Source organism: Micropterus dolomieu, linkage group LG08 (genome assembly GCF_021292245.1).
Source record: "Micropterus dolomieu isolate WLL.071019.BEF.003 ecotype Adirondacks linkage group LG08, ASM2129224v1, whole genome shotgun sequence".
Classification (NCBI taxonomy): Eukaryota; Metazoa; Chordata; class Actinopteri; order Centrarchiformes; family Centrarchidae; genus Micropterus; species Micropterus dolomieu.
Window position 1 is genome coordinate 20,218,687 of NC_060157.1, and position 25,863 is coordinate 20,244,549.

General features: G+C 40.5%; 1 protein-coding gene across 1 annotated transcript; it reads left to right on the top strand.

The window, feature by feature from the left end:
* Nucleotides 1-514: 514 nt before the first annotated feature.
* On the top strand, nt 515-25,193 carry ctnnbip1 (catenin, beta interacting protein 1). The gene is made up of 4 exons (XM_046057332.1): nt 515-687; nt 9,789-9,903; nt 13,492-13,582; nt 22,415-25,193. The coding sequence occupies exons 2-4, from the start codon at nt 9,808-9,810 to the stop codon at nt 22,471-22,473; spliced, it is 246 nt and encodes an 81-aa protein (XP_045913288.1). The 5' UTR covers nt 515-687; nt 9,789-9,807; the 3' UTR covers nt 22,474-25,193.
* Nucleotides 25,194-25,863: the final 670 nt, after the last annotated feature.

A 25,863-nucleotide genomic window follows, 5' to 3' on the forward strand; every position in this document is an offset into this window, starting at 1 on the left:
CACAAAAGTAAAATCTGGGTCCCTTTCATTTTTAATGAAAGCACTCACTGTTACTTTAATTTGGAGCTGTAGCAATTAAATTAATTTCTGATTATGCATGGTGGTTTTGGCCAATGTGATGAAGTCTCTCTAGTGGGTCCACACTTTATTGAACACAGAACCATATCATCAATACACAGGATGTGGTGAATCCATGTAAACATACTGTATCCTAAGGTGGAGATATACCATATATATTTACAACACAGATTATATGTTTTGATCATTTTCCTAATATGAGTATAAGAAATAGCATCAGTGTATGCTATAGCGTTCCATTCATATAACTTTTTAAAAAGCAAACAAGTAGGTTCCTATAAGTAATATTTCCTCATTGGGCATCAAACAAGTAAATCGGTTCAATACAGAAAGTAAAATTCGTATCAGCAAGGTTTTTGTATTTTCTGAGATGTGTGTTTACAGGATCTATCAGTTTTGTGATAGACCCTAGATACCGTGTCCACAGGGCCAGGCAGCGGCCCCTGTGGCCGGTAGCGGTACTGAACAGCCAGTGGTGCTCTCGCTGCGTTCAGTCAGTCCGCCGTAGCTCTGCCGAGTGGAGGGATGTGACCCCGGAACAGGACGCCCTCCTACAACAACACACCATTCAAACAGAGCACTGAAGAAAGAAAAGCTGGAACAGGAGGGGTAAGCTCATATGTCTCGTTTTCTTGCCGAGGCCCTCATTGTCAGGGTTTTTTGAAACGATGCGTGTGTTTGAATCCCGGCGTTTGCACTTCTGGCAGAGCAGCGGTAACAGCAACGTTACCTGGATGGTGTTTGCACCCATAGGAACTTCATTCAGGCTTTTGTCTCGGGCGTGCTAGCGAGCTAGCTCGGCTGGTTAGCACTGGCTGCTTTGCCAGTAGTAGCGCGGGTTTGGTGGCGACTAAATGAAATTTTTGCCATGTTAAAAGGAATGCGATTTGTTGGTCACTGATTGTACTGCCCATACCCTTTTCCCCAAGACGGATATTGCTTAAGATTCATATCGAAAATGCGTTGAAGACTTGCTGCTTGCTAGCAAGAGCGCTGCTACAGTTTGAACGGTCAGCGTCCCGCAACATGATAACAAGAACCGTTCACAGTCATGTGTATCCATCTCTTAAAACTGTTTCTGTTTGACTTTGCTAACGTTACGTTTGGTGTTCTGTCATTTTTGTTTTCCGTGTTATTCTTCATTCAGTTTGTCTTAGAAGAAAACATTGAGAAATCACCTACAGTCTAAAACTACCTATCTCAGCTAACGTTAGTGCAGCTACCTTATGCAGACCCCTGCTAGCGTTAACGTTATAGTTTGGTGTACGTGTGCTAACGATTATGATGTTAACAATATTGTACTTAACGTTAAACATCGACATCAGAAAAGTTTTCTGTTTCCAGCTGGCAAGACAATACAGCAGACTACACGTACATGATGCACGCCTACATTTAAATACAAATTACAGACCCATTTGTCCCACTCATCAAACACCTACCCGTCAGCCAAGGCAATGCTTAAGTTAGAGAACAGTTAACGTGCCTCATCCACAAAAGCTACTGTAAATGTAGTGACTTTCTTTCAATTTGGTTTTCATATACAAGATTGCTTTTCACATAACTCCTTAATTGGTTTTTCTATTTTTGGATCATGCCACCCATGGATGCATTGTGCCACCCTGCCTTTTACAGTGTCTGCTTTCCCCCACACATGTCAGATAGCTGACAGCCCTTTGAGTGGTGAAGCTGGCACCCTGCCGGCAAACGGGGCATTGATGAGTGCTGCAGCCAGTGGGTAACAGGGTTTGGCCACAGGCAAGCACTCTGAATCCTCCTGGCAACTAGCAGAAGGGGTCATGGACCACAGTACGTCAAGCCTGCCTTAGTTTGCACATTCCCCTAGTTGGCTCGATTTTTGGAGAGAAATTGGGGCCCCTGGCCCGGCCTCCCTCCCCTCCTCGCCTCCTCACACTGAGGGCAGGTGCTCTTCAGCGGCTGTTCAACCCGCTTGAGCCCCGAGGGGATCTCATCAGCTGCCTGTGAGCACAGTTTGGGAGGGTGGGCTGGTTTATGTCACAAACTCTTGTGTTTCGCACAAGCGCATGTCAGCCTGTCAGCATCAGCCAGCCCACGTAGTAGCCTGTTGTGGCCTGTCACTATGACACTAAAGCTCCTTGCGGCCATTCATGGTTTATGCACCCAGTCCAAATGGCAGAGGACTCTAGACGACTTGAAAGCATAGCCGTCTTTTCTGTTTGCAGTTCTTTGTCTGTTGTGCATGGTATCCTGCACATTTGCATCGTATTGTTCCATGCTCACAGCTCGTGTAACTTTCAGAATTTTATGCTCTGCCTTGACGTTGGGGCTTTTGAATTCTTGCAGCCACACCCCCAAAGGACCAGCTTAAGGCAGAAGCTTATGTTTCAATTCCTTTGAGGGACCCTGACGAGTGAGCTAAGATGTTCTGAGATCATAGGCCTGATTTAATTATATTATCTAGCATGGTCTGTGAAAATCTCTGCTGGAATCTTACTGTAAAATAAAAAAATATTTTCCTAAAATGACCTGAAGTAGTATTACAAATTTACAAGTTAATATATTTAGCTTAATAGGAGCCTAAATAATGGGGGGAAATGTTTTTAAAAATTGAAAAAACTTACATTTACCAGTGACAGTATACATTTGTGAAATGGTATGTCCTGGCTACTGTAACTCACTCTCTGGTCTTAGTATCAACCTAATGTGGCCCCGAAATAGTGAAAGGACAGTTAAGCACACCCAGAAATCCAGCTCTGAACTAAGCCTGTACAGTTGAGCAGGATTGTTTGAGTTCATGCCTCACGTGGTGACAACAAGACATGACCTACTTATCAATCATGTCTGCACAATCCAGTTCATCGCCATTGTCCCCAAATACTGTAGGCATTGTTGTGGACACTGTATATGTGAGGAGATGGCTTCACACAAATGCAGCATGCAGACATCCAGTAAGTCCAAGCCAAGACCCTTCTGGCCTGTAGTGTCTGCTTGTCTGGCTCTGGACCCCATGCTGCCCTGACCCAGAGGGAGCCAGTCTGCTGGATGTACTGCTGGTCAAAGCCTCACCCATAGACTGTATAAAAGAAGGCGTCATCGCTGTTAAAATGATCATGCAGACTAATTGACAACCATTTTGATAATCTATTAATCAAGCAAAATTGCAGAACATGGACTGGGTCCAGCTTCTGAAATGTGAGTATTTACTGCTTTTCTCTGTTTTGCATGTAAATTTCTTATATTTAGGTTTTGGATCGTTGGTCAGACTAAACATCTGATTTGAAGATGTGGACACAGGGATCCTGTGGAAAAGATTTCACTATTTTCAGTAATTTTATAAGCTAAAATTACTTATTATTAATTGGGGGGAAATTCACAGATTAATTGGTTATTAAAATAATCACAAATTGCAGCCCAATTTCTTCCATACCAATTGTACAGTATTAGAGTTTTGCTTAAAAAAATCACAAGATAAACAGTCAAACTGATGATGTTTTTTTTTCTGAACTGCAGTGCTGAATGAGAATATTGTTATGTCCCAATTTCAGTATGACTGCTAGTTGTTCCATTAGGTGTCGTGTCACGGCCGTCACTAGAAGAGAGCATGTGTGCGTGAGTACGTGTACCTGCACACAGCTGCTACAGAACCAGGCCAGGTTGTTGGCAGCTCAGCTGGCAGTCACACCAGGCTTCTAGCCTACTTGAGTTTCTCGCACATTTGCTTGGGATGTTGGCACAGCTCTTGATTTAAGTTATTTTTCCTTCTCAGTTTTTCCTGTTTGTAGAGGCTTTTAAGCTCTCAGGATGTTACAGAATTCTGGTATTTGTGTAAAGCTGAACTCTGCTCAGACACAGTTTGTCCATCAACCCAAAGGCCCGTTCTTCTTGGGGTTTTTTTTCTGCTTGCTGGGGGAATTTGATTTCTAAAACGATCAGACATTGTGCATCGTGTGAGCAGCTGATTCTTGAGCCAATAACAAGCTCGACAAGTGGACCGGGCCATGTGTGAGTGGGCCGGTGCACTGTGGCAGCCTCTGCCCTTCATGACCCTCAGTAAATGTGAGGGCCTATCACATTGCATTCTGTAATCCCTGGCAGCAGACCCTCCCTTCACTGCACTGTGTGGCCTGGTCAGAGTGTGGAAGTCTTCTCAGAGACATTAATGGACACTGATTCCCAAAGTACACTAGAAATGTGGACTGCTCAGGCCATGCAATGAATAGGCTTGCCTATATTATTTATGTGGCATACAATTTGCAGTCAGTAGTTTTTTTCTTTGAATAACGCTGAGTAGGGCTGAACAGTTAATCGAAATATTATCAAAATCGGAGTGGTGTAAGTACAATATCCAAATCACAAGAGCTGCAATTTGTTGATAAAGGTAAAATGTGTCACAGCATACCACTATATAAGTGAAGCACTGGGGTGCTACATGGTGCCCCAGCCTCCAAATCATATTGTCCAGACATAATGAAACATGCTTTTTTGGTACGCACAAAATGCATGTTGGTATCTGGGGAACAAAACATTTGTACTAATATTGTGATATTGATTACAACTAAACTCCAACCTACTACAGCAGTAGCATATGTTCAGTCTCCTGCCATGGTTTAAGAGGGCAGGGAATCAGACGCTGTCTTATGATACCATAGTATCTCAATACATTGCTCATGTTGACAATGGCATCTCTATACATAACTCAGGATGATAAAAGTGGCTCTGAAATTATATCATTTTTCAAAAGTCAAAAATTGATCATATGTATTTTAAAGTGGTCACATTATGCTCATTCATAATTCATAATTGTATTTAGGAATTATACCAGAACAGGTTTGCATGGTTTAATTTACAAAAAACACCAAATTTTTGTCATATTGCACATTGCTGCAGCTCCTCTTTTCACCCTGTGTATTGAACGCTCCGTTTTAGCTATGGAGTGAAGAATTTCACTACTATTTGATCTTTGTTGGGAGTTGCACATGCGCAGAACCTTGTTAAGGACTAGGCTACTAGCCAGTCAGAAGCAAAGTAGGGCAGGTCCTGACAAGCCGGTAACCACGGCTTCGGTTCAGCTGTAGATGTTCCCGAACCAGCTTCGCAAATTTGACTGGAGCAAGACGTTTCAGAGTGGTGAGTTATTAATTTGTAAATTTACAACATTTTTACTGTGCACAACTTTATGTCCATTGACTGGCTGGAGGGTATCTAACATTTGGTACGGAGGGTGAGAGTGATGGGAGGCAGCGGGTGGACGTCTTGTCACTGTGTGCAGTGCAGCTCAGTGTGTTTCTCCACCAGCGCATTACAAAGTGTCGCAGATAGGTTGCGGAAAAAAGGCTGGACTATGGTCGAGCTGTTTTCAGGCAGTTCAGAGCAGTGTTTTCTGTGGGAGATGGGAACTCCTTTTGGGGTGGACTTTGGGCTTTTTCACTTTGCAAACCTATTGCATGCACAAAAAAGATATATAACTCAATAAAGGAAACGGGAATAGAAAAAGCGCATAATATGACCTCTTTAAGAATTAAATATGTTGTGATTTTTTTTATACAAAACTGAGAAACCGTTTATCGAAGCACATTATCTAAATACTTGTTTTTAAGTGTTTGTAAAACACTAACGCGGTGCAACTTATGTCTTTGAATGTAACTGTAAAAATGCCATAAACTGACACATGGCTGAACTTTTTCAGTCTTGATACTGACACTAATACCTGGGCTTTGGAGACACCTCAACCTCAAGATCACAAATATATTTCCATATCAATTATGTGTCCCACCACTACTGTCTGTACATATTGGAGACTTGAAGCTGGCCCTCGTTTTTTTGTTTCTTTTAGATTTCTCAGTTCACTATGTGATTTAGCCGGGCTGCCTAGAGGGGCTCAGCTCAACCCAACATCACAACACTGATAAGAGCCCCAACAGTGGCAGAGAGGGGGGATTAGGCCTAGATCAGCATTAAAGAAAGCCTTTGATTACGTCTGGAATATTAGCCGCATGCGCCTGAGGCTGGCTGAGCATCCCTCTAGGGATTAGTGTTGAGCCAGCCCACCTCTAGAACCTAACATCAGGCACACACAAAGGGGTCTGACAAGATCCTTATTGTGCCTCTTGAAATGATGTAAGACATGTTACACCTCAGAATAATGCTAGAATGGTCCTAGTAGGCTACATACAGGAAGGTTTCTTTCTAAAACACTGTTTATAGTTTTTTGTCAGCTGTGTCCCTTTTCCTTTGTCACTGCATCCTGATAAATCTTATGTCTGCTATCTTTTTACAAGAATGTGTATATATATATACACACACATATAATAAATATTGTCTTTCTTTTGAGCAGTCAAAAATATTATTCAGAGTATATTTCACACTGTGCAAATATCATATAAAAAGCATCTTAAGTCTAAACTGTAAAGGAGTGTCTAGATGGATTCTGTTGTTTGCTGAAGTGGCAAACATATAAATCAGACATTGGTCTCTATAAATAGAAGAGTTTTGTGTTTTCCCAAAAGATTTTAATCAGAACACAGCTTGGAGAAATATTAATATGACAGAAAAATCAAGTCAATCTTTAGCAATGAATTTATTTGTTGGTCTGCATTTTTGTGTAATAGAAAGTTGGCTGTTTGGAGGGCTAGTTTTACTAGGCCACTTTAGCAAAATGGTAATTTGTGTAGTGCTGAAACGATTAGTCAATTAATTTAGTAGTGGGGCAATAGAAAATGACTAACAACTCTGATTGATTATTCATTTAAGTGATTCCATTAAGCAAAACTTCCAAACATTTGGTGGTTTCCGCTATTCAGATGTGAGGATATACTGCTTCTTTGTTTTGCATAATTAAAACTTAATATTTTGGGCTTTAGACCATTAGTTGGACATAGTAAGCAACTTGGAGATGACACCTTGCGCTTTGACAACCTGCAAGGGACATTGTTCGTAAGACTATTTCTTACAAATCACAAATCACCTTAAAGAAATTCACTTTTTTAAGTGAATCTTTCACTAAAACAATGAAGCAAATCATTAAAAAATTCAAATAGTTAGTTGTAGCATTTATATTGTTAAAAATGTATGAAGGGCACTGATAATACACCTGACTATGATGAAATATGTGATTTTTGGCATCATTTTCAAATGGACTTTACCTTGACCCCGGGTGTTTGAAATGTAATCCAGCAGTGATACATTGAAGACATTATTCAGAGGTTAAGTCTGTGGCAGTGAGACATTATACGCCAGGCACCCGAGTACCATCTGGAGCATTGTTAGAATTATAAACATGGTTTGAAAGCTAGTTTGTTCAGCAGGATTGGATGGATGAAATTACAAGTTACATAATCATATGCAAAATGTGTATCACTGTTGTATGCACGTTGTTATCCGGTTCACTGAGTACCAGAGTTGCAATGATTCCAGTTCTGTAGCTACGCCAAGAATAGTCATCTACAAACTAGTCTTTCTGCCACCCTCCAGCCTAAAGAAAAATAGGTTAAATCCACAAAAGAATGAGATCATCTGACTCCTTCCCTCTTTTATTTAAAGTGACTAACAAACATGTCACGACAATAGTAGAACATCACACAATTCCACATTCTTTCTACTTCCTGCAGAGATTTTCCCAACAGGATTCCATCAACTACATTCGTTCGTCTTTTAGCAGATATCGCTCTGAAAGTGGGATAAGATTTAAAAAAAATTCATGCTGGTAAAAATACAAATTGCAGCCCTCAAAACAGTCAACAGCCTGGGCAATGATGGTACTAAATATGGCCAGTTTCAAACTTCAAAAGCAAACATCAGAGGATCAGAAATGCCTCAGCCATGAAAGCACTAGGTCTATTTATACAGATGATGAATGTAGAATATATCAGCCTTTTTTTGTGCAGTTGCAGACATGAAAATGGTGAAGTTGTCAAGTCTCAAAATATGACTGAATATTAATGGATGCTTGATGTATCATCCTTGTCTTTAAAAATCTCAAGACAAGAATGACACCTTTTGGCAATTAAAGTAATCCAGTTCTTCAGTCATTCTCTTCATCCTCTACTCTCTCTCCACTCATACGCAGTGAGCGTTTTATACCCAGCGAGCTTCTGAGGCAGGCAGGTTGGCCCTCCTGAGTTTTAACTTTAAATCATTCTTCATTCTGAATGTCGTCTCTCTGGTTAGGGTTCTCTGCCTGGAGCTTTAGTTCTTCCACCATTGAGCAACTGGCAAGATCTCTCCATCCTTTTATTTCTGTCTTGCTTTAAGTCTTCAGTGGCTCTCCTATTAAACTATGCGTGACGCTGACTTTATTTATACTATGCATTGAATCTACGCTGTAGCCTACGTGTAAAAAATATAACTACACGTCTTGGCGCCACAGACCACAAAGAACCGGAAAACCGGCAAGGGGTCATCACAAGGGAACATAGAAACCCCTTGACTCAATGCAGAAGTATATATATCACCCTCACTAATACTCGTCTGTCCCTCATTCGGTGTCCTGCTACCACTTTGTGTGGCTGAAAACAGGCAAGTGCACAAAGTCATAATTATAAGGACTGTAGCCAAAAGCATGTTCTCCAGCTGCTCTGATCTGGATGAATCCACACGCTCACAGTAGCAATGGCCAACGGTCCCGCCCTCCACCCCCCTGCTCTGGGAAGGGGGGACGACGAGCCAGCTCCTCAATTAAATATAACCCCACATCAAACAGCCTGTCAACATGCATTAGTGCTCCTTTGTATAGATAAGAGGCCAAAATAAATTGCCAGAACTATCATAGTCACTGTGACTCCCGTAGGCTTTTTATGAAAGATTCTTGGGGGAGAACAAATCCTGACTTGCATACTGATATTCTCCATTAAAGCTTTTTTTTTTTCTTGCCAGATTTATCCTTTTAAAGATGTATTTGTTGCTATTTCAATTAGGCTGGATACAACGGCGCGCTCTATGCCTCGTCTTGTTGGCGAATTACTACGGGGATCTAATGCGACACAGTGTGTGCTATTACAACGGAACCTATGCCTTTTCTGTCATCTGCATTAGCAGCTTGTTTTATTGCCTTCACTCCCCTAACTCCTTTTCCTCCCCCTTTGCCAATATTTTGCATCTCTGCAGACTGACAGTGAAAATAGGTCATTAGTTAGATGGAGAATAAGAGATGGAAAGGAGCAGGCAGGGGCGAGATCTGTGTGAAAACTGCCCTGCAATATTAATGACAGTCATTCACGCTGTGAAATGTCAAACCTACACTGAGACGAGGCCGCTGACTTCTAATATCATCACTGTTTGGATTATTTGAATGAAGGGCTTATCATGCAGACTAGAGTCTGTATTATTTGCCCCAATAGTAAAACATCTAAGTCAAGCGTAGTGCTGTACGTCTGAGAAAACATTTGATAATTAAATGCAGTCAGTGTCGTTATATTAGCAATACTCCAGGGAGTGTTCGCTCAGTGCTGCTAATGATATAAGCCTGAACCTCATATCTGCTGAAGACCGCTGCCAAGGATAATGCGACTTATAAAGTGGTTGTCAGTGTTCTGTTAAAAAGCTTTTGTCTGTGTTGCATTTAGCACAGAACTCATGTGTAATACCATAGCCATACAGAAGAATACAAATCAAACTGGTTGAAACAGTCTTAACTGTCAGCGTATAAGTATTTTTAACTCCAAATAACACAGTGAGTGTTTGCGTAGCTGTGCATTTTCGCAGGTCTTGTGTAACATGGATTTGTTTGTGTCCAGAGCCACAGGAGCAGGGGGGATGAACCGCGAGGAGGCCCCGGGGAAGTCTCCGGAAGACATGTACATCCAACAGAAAGTGCGGGTCCTGCTCATGCTAAAGAAAATGGGATCAAATGTAAGTACAGTGTCTTGACTAAAACAAACTATGGTGATGTGACATTTTTAAATTTGGATATTCATGTTTTAGGATAGGATTTGAGGATGTGATTTTTCTGGATCACACCTGAAAATCTGACCCACGTGAATCATGCAGATCTGTATTAAAAAGGGGGGGGGGTTGCAGGAAGGGTATAGGAGCTGGCCGAGTGAAATGGAAAGGAATTGGGGACATCTATAGGCTGGCGTGTGCGTCTGCGTAGTGTGTACCACAGTCGCTCTCGTGCATCAGTGGTACGTAAGGTGTTGGGCAGTAATACTGCAATATTACATTTCCTAGTAAAGAGAAATGTAACGGATTACTATTTCCAGAACAGTTACAGTATATTATTACATTTAATAATCCAAGTAACGCTGCGCTACTGAACCCACCATCCACTGACGTAAATGCACGACCGCGCTGCAGGTCAGTGGCACCGGAAAACAAATGTTGTTCAAGTCAGCTGTTAGCCAAATAGCTAAAGGAAGACTGGAGAACAGGGAGAGAGGTATTTTCGACAGCTCTAAGTAACGTTATTGACATTACTTTGTCACAGTCTAAGATGCAAAGAACATTGTTGTCTGTTGTAAACTTTGTGCGACCAGCAAAAAGCTTTCAATGCGAACAGTTCTACATCTTTACTTAATTAAAACATCAGCTAAAGCAGCGCAGCAACGTGAGCCAGCCCTACAATACACAGAGACTGATCTGACTGTTTGATCGGAGTTTCCTGAATAATATAACTGTTTCTGTGTCTTAAACAGGCGACAACCTTTGCTGCTGTCTCTTATTCATTAGAAATAATCTATTAACTTCTACTGAACTAATTTTGAAAGTTAGTAGTTATATTATTTAGTTATAGACTCAATTATCACATGTTGCAAGTTGCACATTTAGCTGTTGAAGTTCAGTAAAAATGAATACAAAGTAATTATTATAGAGAGGTTGCGATGGCGCAGTGGATTAGACACTTAGTCTATGATTCCCACTGCAACACATCCACCAAATAAGTTATTGTCATGGGTCCTGCTTTACCATCCATGTTATAATAGCCAGTATTATCGAGATGTGGGGGGGTCTCAGTATATTTTCCTTCTTTTTTGCTCTTTGCCAATCACATGCCTGATGGATTCTACCAGAAGGAGAAGCTAAGTAAAGTATGGCACAATTCAAAATAGATTCACAATAAATAAAGACCTCCATCTGAGTTATTTATGCTATTGTGTAGAGGAGTGTAGCACATGTCTGTTCTAAATCAATCGAATTCCTTGTGGTCACTGGGGCAGTTTGGAAACCAACATTTTGTCATTTCTGGAGGGGATACACACTTATTGTCAATTTGAACGTCACTCAGCAAATACATCCACCTGATTTATTTATTTATTTATTTTTTATGCCTGCATCAGGCAGGAATTGAGCAAGATTCAATAACTGATTTGCCACATCAATCGCAGTTGATTTGAATATGTTTCTTTCATAGTACACACAATACAATACAATAAAACAATAAAAATAACACTGCAATCATAATGAATGTGCTTGTTGCTTCAGGATAAGTTATATTGTGGAAGCGAGATGTTCTAGTCTTAATTCTGCGTAGTCTTTTACCCAAAGGGAGAAGACCGGATAGAAGGTTTGCAGGGTGTGAGGAGTGCTTTTAAATTTTTCAAACCTTTCTGCTCAATGCGGATGTGGTAGAATTCAGAAACGGTGTGGAGTACACACATCCAATTATTTTTGAAGCTGTGCAGGCAACTCTGTCCATCAGAGTCTGTATTCTAAATGATTTACAGAAGCAAGTATATTATGCAAACCTGTCCTCCTTAAAACCTTATTTTAAGAGAACAAGGAGATTCAAAGGTGAAAAATGCTCATATATTCAGGTTCTTTATTTTTAAACCCGTGTGGAGGAGAATAGGAGAAACCAAAGAGTCAGAGAGACATCTCCCTTACACTGATCATTCTGTTGGTCTTCTGAACAGCAGCTCAGTCCACAATATGGTTCCAGCATGCAAACGAGATAAGAGTTTCAATTTGTGATTAGTACAACTCTCAGAAATAATGTTGTATAACTACAACTGATTAAGTCACTTTGTGATTGTTGTCATTTTGGGCAGCAAACCCTACAGTTGCTGGCTAAAATGTGAACCCTGAAGTACTTTGGATTCTGTTGCACGTGTTATAGGCAAAAGTCCCTTAATTACCTCTAACTGATCCTAGTCAACTAGTAGTCTTTAGTTCAAACCAGTAGTCAAGTAGTCGTTGCATCTAGACACCTAACATTTAAGCTGACGCTTTTATCCAAAGCGACTTACAGTTGCTGTATATAGGGACACATTGGTGGATGGGTAGGGGATTGAACCCGAGTCTCTCACACCAAAGGTGTGTGTCTTATCCATTGCGCCATCACCACCCCATAAGTCGATTATGATTCAGAGGACTTCGACTTCGTTTTTTTAATCGATTCTGAATTGTCCATATTTCAGTGCAGCTAGAAATCAGTTTTTTTCCCACCCCTAATCATCACACATTTATGATAATTGAATTATTTAAATATTTATTTTGGGGTCATGAGAAAATGGTGGTTCCACAGCTGAGAAAGAATGTTATATGCGGAGTTCCTACGTAGTATGGAAAAGTATGGATTTTGATTTGCCAGGTCTGGATATGTATGGAAAAAACAAATATGTATTTTTCATGGTGTTTGGAGCAGGCAAAATGTTTGCCACAGTGTAAGAGAGCACGAGCCAGAGCGGGCTTGATGTCATTGAAAGTAAAATATTATAGTATTATTTGTTAAAAATAATAAAATAAATATTAATATAGGTAGCACTGGTTAGTTTACCGTCCAACTTTCTGCGTAGGAGTGTGGACTGAACAGCTATAGTATGAGCTACAGTACCTAGCTACAATCTTCTGGCAATTATTGTGCAACATAATAGTATACCTAATCAAAATGTAACATACATGTAAACAGTTGCATTCGGAAAAAAAAGTTATTTACATAACAAACATCTAGCTGGTTTGTACTCAGATCTCAAATATGGTCTGAAAAAAATACAGGGAAGTTAAAGTCTGGATGTATGGAAGTTTGAAACGGAGAACGTGTTAGTAACTCTGTTCATTGTTAACACTGTGCTACATTACAGAGAAAACCAAAACAGAGCCTTTTTAAAATATACATTTTACAACGGCAAAAGCTGTAATGATTCTGAATGTGTCGGTACAACCAGCAAGGACACATTTTGTGAATTTATCTCAACACAGTAAACCATCATGCAAGTCGCCTTGTTCAAAACACGACAACTTCATAAGATATACAAATACTTATGGACTAAGGCACTACATTAGAAGGAGTTTTACTTTCAGTGAGTGAGAGAGTGTGCTTTGTGATTACTAACACTGCAGCAGAATTACTTACTGCCTAAAAAATAACCTTTTTTCTGATTGAAATTTGATTTCGCTAATGAGCTTGGTAAAAGCATACTCGGTCTCCTCCTTTTAAGATAACGTTTTGTTTGTGCTTTTATTATAATTTGGAACGTCTCTTTGTTTACTCCTCTTCAGCTTACACCGAGTGAAGAGGCTTTTCTCCGGAATTATGCAGGTGTGGTCCACACTCAGATGAGCCAGCTACCACAGCACAACATAGACCAGGGTAAGGCTGTCACACACGCGCACACGCACACACACACACACACACACACACACACACACTCTTAAAGTGTGTTATTATAGTTGGAACTTTCCATTTGCTTCTATGCAAATTTTGTTCTCCTTCTTTCATCCAGGCCAGTAGTTGAAGTTTATATAGTTTTAGTTCTAGTTTCAATATTTAGATTTTTGAAAGTTAGAAGGCGTTTATGTTGGTGTGTTAACACTTTTACATTAGTTCACACACACACCACCTTCACATGTGACAGAAGTGCTACTTTGCCTAGACTGAAAACAAGGGAAAATCCCTCCACACATCGCTCCTCTTGAGGCTTTACCCCAGACGGCCTTACGGATTCCCTAACTGCACTGAGGTTGACTCAGCGGCCTACCAGCGCTGTGAGATTACTCATACAGCAAACAGTGTGGCTGACTGGAACCAGGTGACTCATCCTGTGTGCATCGCTAGTTTCAAGTGGCCTAGGTAGAATCAGAATCAGAAGGAGCCAAGTAGTGTTTTACACATACGAGGAATTTGCTGTGGTGATAAGGTGCTGCACATAGACAAACATACTGTCAACATAAATAAATGTAGAAATATGGAATGGAGTACAGAGTTCGAATATTGATGGGTTTATATTTTTATATGTGTTGTTATAAGACTCAGTTTGCTTAGCAATACCAGTCTATTCTTCCATATGATGGTCATGCTTTTTTCCGTGCACCAGAGGGCACTGTTGAGCTCTCTTTATCTCCTCCACAGTTTTCACATTTTCACACCACAAGAGGGTGTTAGATCAAACAGAATAGTGTATATTAGGAGGCACTGCAGTTACCTGAGACAGCAGCAACACATTGTTCCAGATTATTATTATTTGCTGTAAGTAGACTTATCAGCTGCTTTCCAGGCTCAGTCCAAACACGCCTGTCAGATAGGAACCCTGCTGTCCTCCTGTGGTAAACCTGCCGAAGCCCGGGCCTTGCTTTGTCCCTTACGATATTGGTCCCTAGGGGGAGCTTTAAATCGGGAACGCGTTGCCTACAGTGCAGTGTTGTGTCTCCTTGTCTGTGTCCTTTCTCTGCAAGGAAGCAATCAGTGTTGGTTGAATTGATAAATATGTGATTTTCTGTGTTGGGGAAGGATTATGATTTATACATGGTATTAAGAAGGCAAGTAAAAGATGCAATGACTTTGCCTTTTGCCCTTCTCTATTGCTTCTTATTATATTTGTGTTAACCTGCAGGGTGTTTAACTGCATTGTCATAAATTCTGCCTTACTCTGCAAGAAGGCATGCATGTGTGCAGTGTAGGTTGCATTGTTACAGTGTTTCTTTCTTCAAGCAGAAGCAGAGCATTGCATCAGATAGTAAGGATATCACATCTTTAAAAGTGCAGCATCAAAAGTGATGCATAAGTCATTCATCTATAAAGGTTGTTTTCTGTCTGTTCAAACAACTACAGACTAGCTGTTCGTTTGTGCTGCATGCCCTTGTTCTCTTTCTTCATGCCCTTTTAGTAAGATACCGGACTCCATGTCTGTGCTGTGTCAATACTGCTAAGAAGAGCATCATTAATTATGTACGAACACGGCTAGTGAAAGGTGCTCCGAGTATGCATTATACATCACAAAAACAGACACATTTAGTGTCATTTGGCAGCCTGCCACCTCCTCGGTGTGCAAATAAATTATTTGCGGTCTGCGTGTCACAGTATTGTGATTAGGCATCGCGGAGATAGCTGAGAGTTAATCACTTTTAAACGCTGCAGTGAAGAACATTGGTTTGTAGGCATCAGCACATTCGGGATCCTTTTGAGATGGTGAAGAGGTTCGGTTACATGAAGAAGGGAGGCCACTATTTGATCTCATTTGGACTTGGTAAGAGGGGAAAACAGTGGATGAAAAGAAAAATGTTATTGCCTAACAACTTGCACAGTCTTTGTGCCTATTAAAATATAATTTTACAGAAGACTTCAAACAGCAAATTACAAGTGTCAATTATGACAAAGTACGATTTTCTTTGATTCCTCTTTGAACAAATAAATAAAATGTTGGTAGTGTAAATGTGTGAATTCTTTGTTGATTGAATTTCTGTGTGTTAATTGTCCTGGATATGGGTGTGAAGGTAAATCAGGCTCCCTGTGGTTCACTCTGTTCTCACTTCATTATAATGACAGTAGACCTTTTTCCCTCATTTTACTATATGCAGCAGTAGTACTGTCTGTCCCAGTCGACCATCACACAGTATAGCAGCCAGATAGATACCTCCAGGCAGAGGTTGTTTATCTGATTTTGTATCATTAATGTTCCATCTTCATACCTCTCACCGGTCTAGTTGGTCTCTGCAGCAGACACTGAGGTTGTAGCTTCAGGTAATGATGTTGTGTTTTTGTACAGGTAAGCTTGAGCAACATTTTCCAATTGAGAGAAAGATAATTTAAAGAAAAACATCATCCACTCTGTACTGCGTTAGAGTGTTTTTATTGAAAATGTTTTTGTTGAGCTGTAGGACTTAAATCCACCTTGCTTTTTGGTACCATTTGACAAAGCTGTTTGGTTTTTTTGCAGCATTTTTAAAGGCTCCTCTCCTGTACAGACAAACAGCTGTAATAAAAAGTGCACTGATTTGTATCTTTGATGCATTCGTCATTGGTTTATAGAATCTTCTGTCACCCCTTATACAATTTGCATTGTTTGAATATTGTTAAATTAGAAAAGCATTAAGCCACTGAAGCCACCATTAGACGTCAGATGGCTTCCAAAGAGGTTTTTCAGCTCTGTCCAGCCACCGCAAACAGAGGACAGGTTTAACATGCTGATGCAGGATACGTCCTCAAGGATTCTCAGCATGGAGCAATAGTGTCACCTGTCTGACGTGGTTTCATCGATCGAGCGGCGGGATGCTTAGAGGGCGCTGAGGACACAGTGGCGTAGTGGAGGCACACTCAGATTTTAAGTTAAGACCAGGCTATGTTCACACAGTGTTAAATAATAGTGTAGGTGCGAGAGCGCACAAAAGCTAATGTGTCAAATGGATAACATGATTGCTGTTGTCAGCCTTGCTTATTCTGATAAGAAAACACATTCGTGGGTGTTGCTGTTTAATCTATCTAGAAAATGTTGTCATCCTTTATCACATCTGATCAGAACGAGTAGAAATGTGAAACCTGAATCACTCCTTCAGACTTCGTTCAGCTGTCTATTGTTGGTTCCTCCTTGTAAGAAACAAGAAAAAAACAACTTGGGGGTTGCCACTTATATTTCTTTTAAGACTAGGGGTCACTGAATTTGCATTTCAAATAGTTTTAATTGGCTGATTACCATACATGCAAACACAGAATTTAGTTTTGCAATTTTAATCGGGCCTAAGAGGAATTCTCTGCCAAAGGCTCTGGAGATGAGAATATTTTATTTCATTCAGCTTTTCTCGTTGTGAATACCTTGATGTAGCAGAATTTTGGTGCCGCAGAGGAACAGAGGATAGTGGGCGAGTTGGACTTTGCATGTTATGTTTTAACGCTGTTGAAATTATGATTTGAAATGAAGCGTGAACTCATTAAGTGAAGCTTGTGTTTTGAGGGGCTCTGTTTCAGTGTAAAATGCTGCTCTTTGGGTAATACTGAATGAGTCTCTCTGTGGCACAGCGTGTTTTCTGCCATACAGTACTTACAGCATAATATGGGAAATAAAGAAGTTTTGTCTTTACAGTCAGCCTTCTTCCCCCTTTAACTCTCTTATTCACGGCTTTCTGTAACTGACGACATGTCACTTTAAACAATTCACTTTGTCACACATAAAGCCAGCTATCTCAGGACTCGTTATCCTGTCTGACTTGACGAGGAAAGTTTACTCCTCCCAGAAGGACAAAAGAGGATAGACGAGGATGCGGTTGCCATAGCAACCTCAGTTGTCCCAGGAAAGCTAAGCTTCCCTGTGGGCTTTGGTGTTGCTGTGACATGCTGCATTGGTAGATTGAAGCAGGTGTCATTAGGGGGCCTGGAGGCGAGCTGCAGTGCTAATTACACAGCCAGAGTGTGATATTCCAATCTCTCTGTCAGTCCCATCACTTCTTACAGAAATATGGCCTCTCTTGTTTCAAATATTGCTGCAGCCCTGCGCAATCAATATACCACCTTGTTCTTTTTGTCTGTATTACAGTTCCGTTCTCAACCTTTAAACCTGCCTTTTAGAGTGAAAGCCATGTGACACAGAGCAAGGACCCGCCTTTGTTTGGTGGCTCGGCCGGGGCAGAGTGGTATCGATTGTTACTTTATCCTGTTCCTCACTGCGGCATGAATCTGAGCCAGAGACTAAAGATTTATGAAGTACAATGTCGACCTAACTCAACTCACTGAAACACAGAGACTAGATTTCTCCTTAAATACGATGTCATCTCTATCCCAAATGCGCCAGTATGTGTTCAAATAGGTTAAAGGTTAGTTTTATGACGAATCAACCACTGATCTCTGCTCTATTGGAAACCGAAACAAAAAGTTTAACCAAACTGATTTTGAGCCCTGGATCTGCTCTGCTCCATAAAAATCTGCTGCCGTATAAGCAAATTTACTTTCTGGACTTGGCCTATAAAATGCCAAATTCATTAAATCCGTCTATAAAGGATCCATTTAGAAAAGAAAAATGACTCTGAAACCTAATTTCAAAGCTCGTTAAATTTCTGAAATATCACCATGTGAACTGAAAAGTGTTAAACAAATCTGACATTGTACATTTTGTATTATGTACTAGATTTCACACCAAAAATGGTGGAAAACCCTGCACTTGTATAATTTTATAATATTATGATAAACATTTGGCTGAAGCTCATTAGAACAGTCAAATGGACATCACTTCCTAGATTTATTTTTAATCTTTACTAAACCATGAATGTGATGGAAAACCACAGAAATACATAATCTCTTTTAAAACAGTGAACTGGCCAAAATGGCAAATCTACATATAGTCAGAAAAACAATCAAAGGTGCAGAGGTCTGAACTCACGTGTCCCTGTAATACTCATGTTTAAGGGAGAAAGGGTAATGGGGGTAAATGTTAGCTTTCAAAACTAAGTTTAAAAAAAGAGATAAATGATGGGACTATATAGTGGAATAAATTGCTACTAGTACGTAGGTCTGTGTGTGTGATAAATAGATTGATTAATCCTTAAATGCACTGTAGACCCACTGTGTTTGTTGATGTGAACATGTTAAGCTAGAACACACGCAGTCCTCTGGTCTGTGTCGTGCTTATTAACTTGTGGGTGGGGGCATGTCTTTATCCTCTCTGCTGACCTTGCACAGATTGTGACCTCTAATGCTGTTGCTGCTCTGACTAATAACTCTGCGCTCCATCACTGCGACACCGGAGTCGTCATACTGCTGCTTATTCATACCGGTGGGACTCGAAGGCCGCAGCATGATGATGCCTTTAACTTTTATCAGCTTCCTTACCCTTAGAGGTTTCAGCAGAACTTCCTGTTTTTGTTTTGTTTTTGGTGGTAGTTTCAAACTAGCTTTTCTCAACCACATATTTAAATAGTTACAAGACTTAAACAGTTGACCATTTACCCAAATTTACGGCAGATCAACCAGTGGAATGTTTTTAGCGCAGAGCATTGTGATGATGCATATTGGAATTTGAGACATGGCTTCATTTCTTTTCATAACCACTGCATTATTTATTTAAAAACAAAAACACGTTAAGTTGAAATAGCTCTACATATTACCTACATATTTTTTTCTTTTCATGGAAAGAATTTCTGTAATGCATGAGGAGACTTTTCTCTATGGCGGACAAATCGGATGACATGCTTGTTGTTGCGGTTATTTGTGTAATCCACCGTCCGGAGCTGCTCTGTTTACCCCCATCAGGCGGGGTTGAAGAGGGGATCAGTGCACGTTGGAGGGAGGGGCCAGAAAGTGGACACAGAGCTGCATCCAAACAAACTAAAAGCTTTTTGCTCATAAGCAGCAGCAGCAGCAGCAGCCACCGCCGCCTGCCATCTTCTCAAGCAGTCGGATTTTTATCTGTCGCTAGGCAACAGCTTTGAGGGACCATCGTTTTGGCTGGAGCTTGTTTCAGTGTGTGTGTTGTATTGTATGTGTGTTTGTGGCAGGGCGAGGTCTGAACATAACTCTCAGGCAAAGTGCTAAAGTTAAACAGATATAGCCCGACCATCCACTTGGCTCTGTGGATGTATTTTGAGAGTATTGCTGCTGGCTGTTGGGTTCAAGTTGCACAGCGTCTGACATGTCCTTCCCCTGAACTGCCCGTTACACAAGGAGAACGGGTAGGATAAGGATGAACTCCTTAGCAAAACCACAAAATGAATCAGACGAGCACGTTCCTTTGCCAAAACATCATCTTAACCAGCAGTGCTATTCAGCGGGAGTGTAGTTCAGGTCGTGTTCCCTATTGTGTGGTATTACATAATTGTCTCATGTTCGAGGATCATTATCCCTACGTGCAGTCTCAAAGCAGATGAGATTTATGTTATTATCTGAAGTCGAACAGCATGTCTCTGCCAGGTTTTTTTTTTTTTTTAATCATTCTGTCTGTAGTTTCCTCTCCTGGTGCTGCTTTTGCCTATTGGCTTCTTCTTTGCCATAGCCTCATTTGGTAGGCCAGTGAGCTCCCATGGGAAGAGGAACTTGAAAGTTCATATTAAAAGGCGCTCTCCCCCCCAAAAGTCTCGATCATACCAAGCTCACAACGACCTCAATAGAAATATGCTAATTATCTTCCCCGCAGAGATAGCTGAATGAAACACAAACTTCTGCGTTTGGAGGGTCTGTGCTGTCTGATGAGGAGGGTCCGCCCTTTGTGCCGAATACATGTGGAAGCTCTCAGTCCCTGGCCTACTTTCATATCTCCACAATAATTAAATCTAACAAGCACACAGGGCTGTGTTGAAAATGGTTTATTATTATTATTATTTTTTATAGCAGACATGCACACGGGTGCTGTTAGGAGTTCTTTCTCCACCGTCTGCAAAGCTGTGGAACTTGGTGTTAATGGTATTTATGAGATCGTAGCTTGTCAAATGTTTTTATTTCAATACACGATCAGGCTAACTGTAGGCTACGGCACCTAGTAAGTCATTTGCTCCTCTCTTCTTTAAGAGATGTGTTTTTAAATTAAGGGTTTGAGGAGACTGGAAAGGTTCCTGTACTTACTTTAGGGTCTCATATATTTCACAATCAATTTGCTTCCATTACCGAGAAGCAAATGCATTTCATCAGGCTGCCAAGCATGACAGTGCAAGTGGGATTTTAATACTTTCCTACTTCATCTGGCAGAAGCGTTTTTAGCGCCCCCCCCGGACGGAGTTGCTCAAATAATATAATAATAGTTGGATGTATGAAGCGCTGAAAGAGCATTGTGTATTTTATTGAATCTTACTCAAATAGAATTAGAAAAAATGTGTTCACATATCAGAGAATAAACTGTCTCAGCAGGTGTGGGCAGGCCCAAACAACTTGATGAATCACAGTTGGCAAGAGACTAATGAATGATTGCTTGTTAAACAAAAGCTAGCTGACTAAGTCTTATTGTGCTGCTTGCAGGAACCATTAGTTGGCTCAACCCAGATGAGATTGTAATTATGGGTTGGTCCTGATTAACTTGCTAAAAGTGAAAGAGGCTCAAAAGGAGAAGAAAGAAATCATACTATAGATAATTTCAGTCCGTTTTCTTTGGCCCAATTGTTCTTTTTCCACGGCTTAGTGAGGTTGATATCATCAGCTGGAAACTGGTATTGTTTACTCACAGGCCTGAAATGCAGCAGCGGTATCGAAGCCACAGATCTAAGCATTATCATGGCAGAGCAGGATCCTGCTCTCAGCTGGCCACTCTCTGTTTTACAGTATCTCCCGTTGGGGAGCTGCGATGGCAGACGGTCGCTTTCCACAAGATGTGTTTGTTGCAATAGGTGAAATTTACCTGCATGCACCAAAGGGATTTTCGTGCTGGTGTATTCCCTTTCGGCTTTGTAGTCACAGCTGACAGGATTTAAGAGATGCTGACAGGATCCGAGGACCTGTACACGGCTCAGCTTGCTTCACACTTTGTGCTAAAATTCGTTTTGGGTGATCCGATTACAAGTGGATAGTTCAAAAGATGGCGAAGACTTACCGGGATCCAGTGATTAGAACAACAAAAAGACAGGTCTGGGAAATGACTGCAAATGCATCCCACAATGAACGGCCTCACAACCTGGTCAACTTGCCAGTCCATAGCCAAGGTCATCTTCTCAAACTGCACATGATTGATTTTTTTGTGTAGTAGCAGCATGTGTAGCAGTTGTCGCACTTTCCCATAGAACACAAATGTCAGCAGAAAAGCATAATCTGATCCCAGTTGATTACTTACTACACATTTTAGCTCCTGATGCCAGACGCTTTTAGATATATCTGAATGCAGATGATCTCTTTTGTGTGTTTCTGTCAGTGTATGGTTCAATTGGTAATGTTAAATTGCCCATTACAGGTGACACCTATTATCAGTGTGAAGCAAAGAGAAGAGACATTAACAGTTAGTCATAAAAGCAAATATAAATGTTTCTCTGCTGGACTAATGAACTCACCAGACAGAATTGGTGAATCAACCGGAATAAAAGTCTCGATTTATCCTTGTCTTCAGTCTATTGATTGGAGCTCACACGTATTTTCTAGATTTTTGGTTATATCAGATTTTATCTTGTGTAACACTTAATTCTCCTTAAAAGCTCTCATTCCCAAAATCTACAGCAGTTGCCGCAAAGTAGAATGTCCTTGGTTTTCAATCATAAATATCACACAAATGAACTAAAACACACCTGACCCTCTGCTGTTGGTTCTCAGGTGCAGAGGACGTGGTGATGGCGTTCTCACGGTCAGAGACGGAGGATCGGCGACAGTGACCCTGGGCCCCCCCCACCCCACCCCGAATTCCGCCCCACTGCACCCTGCCCCCCCACCCGTCTCGCCCCGCACGTGATCCACAACAACCCAAACTCCACAAACACAACACTGAGCTCAGGAGGGGAGGGGAACCTGGAAGGGACAGAAGAGGAGGGGAAGAGACGCCAGGAGGTGGCTGCCTCGCTCTCCCACCAGCCTTTTCCATCCCCGACACCTCCTCGTACAAGCTGGCACGCCATTACCTGAGATGCACTCAGGTGCTTCACTGTGGGTTGAAGTCTTGGCAACAAGGCAGTCAGTGAAAACACTCACAGATTGTATGTGGATGAATATCAAATGTAGTTTCTTTTGGGGGTTTTTGGTGAGTGGTTCGGTTTTGTTTTGTATTATTTCGTCTGTGTTGAGACTTTAGGCAGTGTTACGTGTTACATCGACTGCAGTCACTGGAGGAATTAGCCAGTCAGCAGCTGATCGAAGCAAAGAGAAATATAGTTTTGGTCAAGCAGCAAGTGTGATGATTGATCGTGTTAGGGGACAGATTTTAATTATTTCTGCTTACCCTAATGGGGCTGAAATTGTTTTTGATTTAGCTGTTGTGTTAAGGTAAAGGCTTTCGTATTCTGTAGCATAAGGGGCCTCATTCATTATCCCCATGCAGATATTAAGTTTCTGGGGAGCGTCAACACATTTACTGGAACCTGCATGCTGAAGGCCAAGTAGTAAAATAAAATCTAATGGATTAGTAAATCTTTTCAGGCAATTAATTTCACTTTATATCAAATTCTGGCCTGTTTATATATCACCTTCTTGCGGCAGGAAGTCAGTTGTAGAACCCAGACGCATTTAAATGCATTGAAGTCAGCTCAAACTTTTGGCTCTTTTTCTTTAACAAAATGTTCACAGCTGCTGTGAGTTGCTGATAGTCTCTCATAAAACCAGAAATATGAACAAAAACAAAACAGGTGCAGATCAGTCTGACCTTTTGCTATCATGTACAAATACTAGAACGACACCCTGATTGATGTGTGTACTAACCCTCACCACAGGCCTGTCTTTAATCCCTCGTGTTTAATTATGGGAGTTAACAGAGCGGTGATCGATTTGACTGAGGAATGGAAAACTCCTTTAGGTGAGGGTATCTCTGAGTGAACACAGTTTCCTTCTCGCGTTGAACTCCACGCACCATTTTATGAATGAGGCCCCGCTTGTTCTTCTGCTGCTTTATTTTGAACCCATAGGCTGTTGAGAGTGCAACAACGCTCTTCTTGTGAGGAAAGCGTAAGAATTAAAGACACTAGCAGACATAATCACATGAAACACAGGTGTACACTTTTTCCCCAAACAAATACTGGCTTTGGGTTATTGTGACATGTAAAACCTTTTTTTTTTTTTATTGTACAGATAGTTGGAAAAACACAATAATGACTTGATTGTGCCAATTGTATTTTTTGTTGTTTTTTTATCTGTGAGATAAAATTAACATGATTAAGAAAATTGATAAGAGACGGGCTGTAGTTGTTATTTATTGTTTACTGAATTGACTCCCTGTTCCTCCAACACGTCATTAAAGATGGAGAACCAGTAGATAGTGAAAGGCTACCTTGAGTCACTCTTTAATGCCATCAGCAGTGGCTCTTTATTCACACTAAAATCACACAAACTCTAATTTTTAACAACCTGTAACTCAACACGTGAAGCCAAACATAAGAGCTGTGTGCTATTTCTGACTTTACTGTATCTCTTGCACTATTATCAATGGGATATTTGCAAAAAATACATTTTGATATTTAGCACAGGGGATTCTATGTTTGGATCAATATATAACTTTGTAACCATGTTTTTATTCCTTCAATGATTTTAAAAAGAAAGTCTTCTGTTTGTTAATTGACTCAACTGGAATAGCTCAATTGAATATTTGTTAACAACCAACATGTTTTTCTAGTGACATGCTCAATATTTAATGTGATTTAAGTACAGTTTGTTATCTTGTATAACTTAAAATAATTGTAACGTAATGTTTTAAAGCCAAGCATGTCTGCCTTGTGGTTTATAATGTTCATTCAAGTGGAGCCGAGGATCTTTGAAGCCTTGCCACAATGACCATTGTTTGTACATTCTTGACGTTTGTGGAAGCTACTAGCTCTTTAAAAAAAAAAGGTTTCAGAAAAAAAAATCATTTTTGTATGGGTAAAGTGTTATCCATTATATGTTGTTGGCAATAACGTCTATTTGAATGTCTTCAGCAATCATTGCAATGTAATCAGCCAACAGATCTGTCACGCTGTCTGCCTATGACAAAGAAATTTGTCTTTTTATGTTTACTTTTATTTTAAAACCTCTTTATTTGTCTATGCATTGTTTTTTCCCCCCCTCTAAGGCGTCTTACTGTACATTTTACCTATCAGGGTTGTTCTACAGCCGTGTGTGTGTGTGTGTGTGTGTGTGTGTGTGTGATCATCATTGAACTTGCTACCGGTTTTGATTTATAGCATGCTGTTGAGTTTGACTAGGATCAATGTATCTTTTTACTGTGATGACCTGACATTGCCTAATTGTCCTTTTTTTTTTCTTCTTTGTTTTTGTGTTGACTTTGTATTTTATTTTCCTCTCAGTCGACATTGATTAGTTGGTTTTGTTTTGTATGGCTGCTGACCATGTCTTGACTTAATGCTTCCAAATCCTATACCAACTGAACCATTAAAGATATTTTAAACAGTGATGAGTTACATTTACTTGAACTTCTTCAAACTAGGAAGCTCAGAGATGAGAAACGTATTCTTATAGCCCAGAATGGCTGCTTGTCTTCAGATAAGGCCTGGCGCCCAGGGAAGAAAGTATTCAGCAAAGTCATAATAAGGGTAAAGTCATGATTTATTTCTTATTCTTATCATGTGCATGTACAGGACAAATTTATCCTTTTGTCCAGCCTGATAAGTACAAAATGTAGTTTGTATACAAAGACAAGCATATTTGATTCAATTTGAAATCTTAAGACCTTTGAAGCTGCAAATGATAATCTCTACTCAAGGCCCACTTCCTCGCTTGTTCTGAAGCTTACAAATATATTCCACTGTCTTCATCAGTTGCTGAGTCCTATTGAATTCTGAGAATGTCTATAGGCCCAAAAAAGATCTCCGAATTATAGTAAATGTACATGTTGGTTCTCGTACATTCGCATTACATTCAAAGTTTACATTTGCCTTTCAGCTCCACAAAGGCTGTCTGTAATGGCAGTGGCACTTCATGTTGTGGTACTCTTAAGTACTGTAAATTTACTTGTCATATTAAAACACAGGCTTTTTACTTAACCCTAACTAGCCACAGCCTCGTGCATTTTCCTGTCGGGTGTTCAGGCAGATGTTTCAATTGGGTGCTGTCTGGTCATCAAC

Coding starts and splice junctions, on each gene's coding strand:
- ctnnbip1 (XM_046057332.1), top strand. CDS start 9,808: ATGAACCGCGAGGAGGCCCCGGGGAAGTCTCCGGAAGACATGTACATC. Junction 9,904..13,491: donor TAAAGAAAATGGGATCAAAT/GTAAGTACAGTG, acceptor ACTCCTCTTCAG/CTTACACCGAGTGAAGAGGC. Junction 13,583..22,414: donor ACAGCACAACATAGACCAGG/GTAAGGCTGTCA, acceptor GTTGGTTCTCAG/GTGCAGAGGACGTGGTGATG.